The 6867-nt window shown below is 40.3% G+C and overlaps 1 protein-coding gene across 1 annotated transcript; it reads left to right on the top strand.

Annotated features, from left to right (window-relative positions):
- The first annotated feature begins 529 nt into the window (after positions 1-529).
- Positions 530-6231, top strand: LOC139564418 (growth/differentiation factor 6-A-like). The gene is made up of 2 exons (XM_071383932.1): positions 530-991; positions 5204-6231. Exons 1-2 carry the CDS (start codon positions 640-642, stop codon positions 6094-6096), a joined length of 1245 nt encoding a protein of 414 aa, XP_071240033.1. The 5' UTR covers positions 530-639; the 3' UTR covers positions 6097-6231.
- Positions 6232-6867: the final 636 nt, after the last annotated feature.

The raw sequence follows: 6867 nt of genomic DNA, 5'->3' as shown, positions 1-6867 counted from the left end.
CCGAGGTCCTTTGTCTTGAAAAGTAAAAATTGCTCATGTGACCTTCGTTAGGGATGTAGAACATCGCACCAAATAGCTGAACTATTGCTAAGGTTTTTATAAAGTGAAACAAGATGGCCCCAAAATCTTTGCATGTTTGAAATAAATAAAATGTTTTCGTGCCTAAAAGTTTATTGGGGGTCTTTTAGATAATTGGTTACATTCATCAATATAGGCCAATAGGCTACTCTCTCAGTTGGTTAGGAACGTTCCATGACCTCTGCTCTGTTGAAATCTTTGTCCACCTCTTGACCTTTGTCAACGTGTTATTGTACCTTTAAACTTGGCTTCCTGTGGCGTTACTTATGGCGGTGAGACACGACTTCTCGGCCGTCGGAGATGTCTCCTCCGTCTTAACGTCCATAGAAAGACTGGGAAAAGTTCTCCAATAAGTAGGCTACATGAGCGTCTGCAAGTGGGCGTGTTTCACTATTGATTCAACAGTCTCCGCTCTTGTGTGAAGTCGAGGGCGCGAACGCACTTTTCTGGTGAGAAGGGAACGCAGAAGTCTAACTGACGCGCAGTCTATCTTCAGCTCTTGCTGTCTAAAACCGCTTCATTGTGGAGAGGGCTTCGAAACATCTTTGGGACACTACCACCATGGACGCATTTCAAGTACTATCGTTATATTTGTTACTCCTCTACATTTGGAATATACCATGTTTTCAGTCAGCTGCCATCATATCCCCCTCTATGCCAAGGAGAAACAAGGGAGTCAAGATCCTTCATGATGGACAAAGGTCAACCACATTTCTCAAAGAGATCTTCGCATCTTCCCCAATGTTAAGCCATCACCGAGAAGACTTTAATAAGGACGCAATTGTGCCCCACGATTACATGCTCTCCATATACAGAACGTATTCGGCTGCAGAGAGACTCGGACTAAACGCAAGTTTTTTCCGCTCCTCAAAGTCTGCAAACACCATAACAAGTTTTGTGGACAGAGGAACAGGTTGGTCTCATCTAAAATGACTTAGCTATGTAGCCTACTACCGTTGCATATGACCAAGTAAGAATCTTGCTACATTTGTTTTAGATTTGCACACATCGCTGCAGCCATGGTATGCATTTTTTTTAATCTAAAAAAACCCCAGCACCCCCTTTCACAATAGCATAAACTATTAATTTTACAATGGCTGTCTTATTGAATGAAATGCTGCAGTTGCAAGTTGAAATGTGGAAAAATGGTGTGCCTCTTCTACTCTTGACCCATAAAGAGTGCCATAAAATAAAATAACCACATCAAAATAGAGTGTGCTGGCCAATCTAAATATGTAGAAGTTTGAATTGTAAAATGTGCTATTAATGAATGCATAAAACGATATATCACAAGCTAAAGTGCAATTATCTTGTCAGCCTCAAAGTTGTATTAGTTGCACTGGAACGTTATCACCGTTTATGAGGGACGCATTACGTTTTGTCGTCGCATTCAGTTCCCTTGAAGCCCTTGGGACACATTTTAAAGAGCCATAGGCGTACGTCAGTTTTGCAAAGTATAAAGTTATATTATACTTACATTGACCCCCAGGTAAGACGACAATAAAACACTAATTGAGGCCCTATCTAAATGAAGGTAGTAAATCATTCTCTATTGGTCCCCGCGTGCACCAAATCCATCCTGTTCAAACCTTGCCTTGTCGTCAGACTAGACTATCTCAAAACAGAGCCAATTGAGATAATCATAGAAAACGTTATATTTCCAAAGAACGTGTGCATTCATTTACAAATTGCTGTAGGACAATGTGAACACGTCAAACAGGAAATTACAGTTGGCTTGCGTCAAGATAGGAATGAACAGTTTGTGTTACAGATCATCATGCAATCTGTATGGCCAACTCTGCAGTTAATAAACGGATATATTGGAATGGGTTAGGGTGGGCTACAGGGGATTAGGGACAGTTAACTCTGTAACAAGGTGATTTGACGGATTTGATTAGACAGACAAAGGCAGTTAAACACCAACAAACCGAACACATGTAAGTCTGCTTTATCTTTAGAGGAGAAATACAATCAGTTAACGTCATTGTTGCCATTATTTCCCATCTGTAACATAGAGCTGATTTGGTGAAAAAGCCTCACTTTCCCCCTGATTTTGATTTGATGTGTCACTGGCTCTGACCCTTCTCTGGACTCTCTGAGGGTTGCTTAGCATCGAACCGCTGATTGGAGTATTTGAACTCGTGATCTAATTGAGTGTTCGTGTCATAACATATCAAACACTGTCTATTCTCCCATAATGACCCAGCTCAGCCAATGGCATATCACCAAAAACGAAGGGGAAAAATGTAAGAGCACGTCCTTCGCTATGAAGTGGTTAGTATTTTACTGTGTACCTCCCTGTGCGACCGCCGCTTTAATTACTGACAATATTTTTTCTTCCGTTCTCTCAGCACATTGGTGGTTTCTGTTAAGATTCTACCAGGCCCTCGAGTGTTGAGTTGTATTGTATAATAGGTTACAGCATAATGTTTTTTGCACTTTAAAAAGTCCGAAAAGTAATATTCAAGCGACAGCGTTCGTGCGTAATATATGCATTTTGCGCTTTTTTCAGCTATTACGCACAGCTCTATTTGGAAACACTTGTACGATAGACGACATTTTTGTATAAAACTGAAATGTTTTATATTGTGTATCCTTTCCCCTCTGCAGGTAAAATAAAAACAATTTATGCAAAACAGATTAGGAGACGTCCCTATGGTCGCAAGGTCAGACAAGAATAAACCAAATGTATGAAAATTACTTTTGGCACTTGAAGTAACTCATTAAAACGCAGATGGTGCTCGCTGGCCTCCGAAGCCACAGCACTAGAAGTCTCTCTCTCTCTCTCTCTCTCTCTCTCTCTCTCTCTCTCTCTCTCTCTCTCTCTCTCTCTCTCTCTCTCTCTCTCTCTCTCTCTATATATATATATATATATATATATCGCTCCTCTCCTCTTCACTCTCTTTCTCAGCCTTCAGAAAGTTGTAGCCTAATACATAGAAGAAAGCGTAACATCAATGTTATATGTTGTCCACAATCTCAGATAATACAACAATAGGCCTAACATAAGTGGATGACGCCGTATCGTTCATATTTTGGTCAGATAAATATGTAAATTACGCACAGGCTCCATTATGTCGAAATGTTTATAATTTCCAAGCAAATGTGTCTCTTAGTTTGTTGAATCATATCTCCAATTCAACAAACTGCAATATCTTTAAAAGTTCTTTAAAACAGATTCCCGCTGTAACTTAAAGTCAGCATAATCAGGACAAGCACTTTTGAACCGGGAGTGTTGTCGTTGGCAAGAGGATATTAAATATAAGCGGGGAAGTATTTTAATGAGGAAGAGGGGAATTTAGAACTGTTAATTATTTGGTGACCTTGTATACGATTTGTTTGAGGTCTTATAAAAAAAACTTAATGTAGACCATACGTGCAAAGTTACTGAAACAAACACAAGGTTTCACTCTACTTTTACTATTAAACTGCAGGGTTCACAGAGGGGGGAAAGTTCTGGCAACCATATTCAAATATCTATTTAGAATAAAATATTATTTTGAAATATGGCATCTATATTGGAGTTATAGATGAATAGCCTACACACAGGGCGCAATTGTTTAGGCCTAGAACAGGCTACTAATAGTTGTTGTTTTTATTAAATAAAATGTTTTTCAGTGCATTTAATTTGATGGACAAATGATAAACGGAATCACATTTGGTTGATATTTCAGAACACCACAGGTTGATCTGTCTTATGTAGGCCTAGTATATTCCTGTTATCGTGAATGCTAAAGAAGATCGCATTTAGTTTGGAGAAAACATTTTTTTCAATGGTTGCCTTAAAAGTAAAACAGATACGTTTTTACTTCAGCCTATTTGAGTATTTACCCTATTATGCCTAAGTATATTTATATATGACTGATGAAAGATGACGAAAATCAAAATGTGTGTTTTAAAAAACTATAATTTATTTTATGAAATCTTGGGTTTTAGATAGACAAAAACACTGCATACCGCCAGTATACCCTTCACAGCAGAAATTAACAATATGCTAACTTATATGAGAGCACATTGACTCGCTGGGATCAAATATGTATGGCCTAGGCATCGTGGGTCTCGAGCAGGGAATAACGTATTAATTCTGTATTGTTCAGTTGAGTGTACAGTAGCCTATGTCGCCTTTGGTCGGTTGAGTCTGACAGAATCCCCTTCCGTCATGTCACTAGGCCCCTCGTTTCTTTGCTCCACAACTTTGATAATCGTTTCAGAAATTATTTTTCCCAAGCAAAGAATAATGAATAAACTTGTTTGATAAAATATTCACTCATTTAATCAGGCTCTTCGTTTAGTGATGATAGGCCTACATTGAAAAAGAAAAGTATTCTCAGAAGGGATTAATTTGGGGTGTTATTAGAAAACAATAGCCTAATATAATTAACATTTAAAATTCATGATAAGATTCAATTGACAATTCAATTGAAGTTTGCTTCCCGAATTTCACATTTCTCCCAATAAGAATTAAATGACATAGGCTATATTTCGATTCTGTTCTAATAATAAAAAGTGACAACATTTAAAGTACAGGGCAAAAGTATAGGATTATAGGATACTGAACGGTATTTTTCACATCGAAAATTTATAAAATCCAAAAGGACAATGTGGCACAGAGAAAGAGAGAGAGAGACAGAAAGATGTAATTGCCTGCTGTTGTATTGTGATCATAGGCTTAGCCTACAATATTCAGGCTACTGTCTCAACAATTATATCTTACTAACATGGAAATATAGTTGATTCAAACAGGTGACACCTCATCATATTAGGCATAACGGGCAAATCTAAATAATTGATGTTTTGATTGTTTTGATAAGTTTGCATCTGTTGATTATTGATGTTAAGAGTGAAGATGGTTTATTATACAGTACCAAAATGTAAATCACCCTTTCTGCTCAGAAATTACACCAAGTAGCCTATGATGTTAACTACGAGACCTCTTTATCTAATTTGATGACGTGTCAGTCGTAGTTTGTCTCAGCTCGACTTTTGAGTGGGCACAGAAAAACAAGAGAGAAGGCCAGTGGATCTGGCCTCTTTGTGAGAATTTGAACCCTCCTCCTTCCTCCCTCTCCTGAACACTGTACACCCTAAGTGAATCTGACTGCAATTATTTCTTTTTATCTTGCAGACGATCTCTTGCACTCTCCTTTGCGAAGACAAAAGTATCTGTTTGATGTCTCAACCCTTTCAGACAAAGAGGAGTTGGTTGGAGCTGAATTAAGGATATTTAGAAAAGGGCCCGGGGATTTGCAAACGTCCCCGACAGGTCTCTATGACATTCAATTACTCTCCTGTCGATCAGAACGGCTACTGGATTCCAGATCCCTTGATCCTCTGGATTCCCGAAAACCAGGATGGGAGGTTTTGGACGTGTGGGAAATGTTTAAAAACAGGCATCACTCTGCCCAGGGGAGCCAGCTTTGTCTCCAGCTCAAGGCCACTCTTGGTAAATCAGAAATGGAAATCGATTTAAAACAGATGGGATTTGACAGAACCGGTCGAACCCAGCAAGAGAAGGCCATCTTGGTGGTTTACACCAGGTCCAAGAAAAGGGAGAACCTGTTCAACGAAATGAAAGAGAAGATCAAGTCGCGCGGATCGGGGAGCAGGTCGGAGGAGGAGAGGGGCCTGCGGTTCAAAGCCAGGCGCCGGCGGAGGACTGCATTGAACAATCGGCATGGGAAAAGACATGGCAAAAAGTCAAAATCTAGATGCAGTAAAAAGGCTCTGCACGTTAATTTCAAAGAGCTAGGGTGGGATGACTGGATCATTGCGCCATTGGATTACGAAGCGTACCACTGCGAGGGCGTATGCGACTTCCCTTTGAGATCGCATTTAGAGCCAACTAACCATGCCATCATTCAAACTCTCATGAATTCAATGGACCCCAATAGCACACCTCCTAGCTGTTGTGTTCCCACTAAACTAAGTCCCATCAGCATTCTTTACATAGACTCGGGCAATAACGTTGTGTACAAACAGTACGAGGACATGGTGGTAGAGCAGTGTGGCTGCAGGTAGCGTCCTTTTCTTCTGCGACACTTGGACGTATTTAAACCCTGTAAAAATCAAAGATAAGTCATTCGGCCCAGGTCAGGATATGAAAGCTGTGGCATATCTTAAGCATATAGACCCATGCGTTCTTGCCATATCATGGTGCGCCTAAACTTCACTCAAAAGGGATCCACGAGAGACATTATTTGCAGTGTAGGCCTATGCAAGCATATTTGTGTTGGTCACATTTACAATCTCATATAGCCTTATCTGTCCAATTGTTGTGTTAAACTAATACATACTCCTAGTCTACATTTCCGTCCATATGATATGTTTTTCAATAGCATAGTCTATTGTTTCGCGAGGCCCCGACATGGCTAGACAGGTCGTCATAAACCATTAGTCCGCAGGAGAGGAGTGGCTATCGACAGGCTAGTGATAGGCTATTATTTGTTATTTTCTGAGCAGACTTGTAATTGTTGGTCTTCCATCAGTGAATTATGTTCGAAATGGGCACAGTGGAATGCACCTGTTCAAACTAGGCCGCAGTCACGGGATAGCCCTTGTGCATTGTTGCAGCTCCCTGCAGCGGTCTTGCAAAGAGGACTCATTTGTAGCGGGTGTTTCCAGGCTCACTGCCAGCGTCCAGCTGAAACTATCGAGCTCTTCTGATGCGTTATCAATCGGCCCTAGCACCCCCCCATCCTCTCTCGCTCCAATTTCTCTCTCTCTCTCTCTCTCTCTCTTTCTCTCTCTCTCTCTCTCTCTCTCTCTCTCTCTCTCTCTCTCTCTCTCTCT

This window comes from Salvelinus alpinus, chromosome 35 (genome assembly GCF_045679555.1).
Source record: "Salvelinus alpinus chromosome 35, SLU_Salpinus.1, whole genome shotgun sequence".
NCBI lineage: Eukaryota > Metazoa > Chordata > Actinopteri > Salmoniformes > Salmonidae > Salvelinus > Salvelinus alpinus.
Note: the sequence above shows the minus strand (reverse complement) of the source record. Positions and strands in the feature narration are given on the sequence as shown.

Coding starts and splice junctions, on each gene's coding strand:
- LOC139564418 (XM_071383932.1), top strand. CDS start 640: ATGGACGCATTTCAAGTACTATCGTTATATTTGTTACTCCTCTACATT. Junction 992..5,203: donor TTTTGTGGACAGAGGAACAG/GTTGGTCTCATC, acceptor TTTATCTTGCAG/ACGATCTCTTGCACTCTCCT.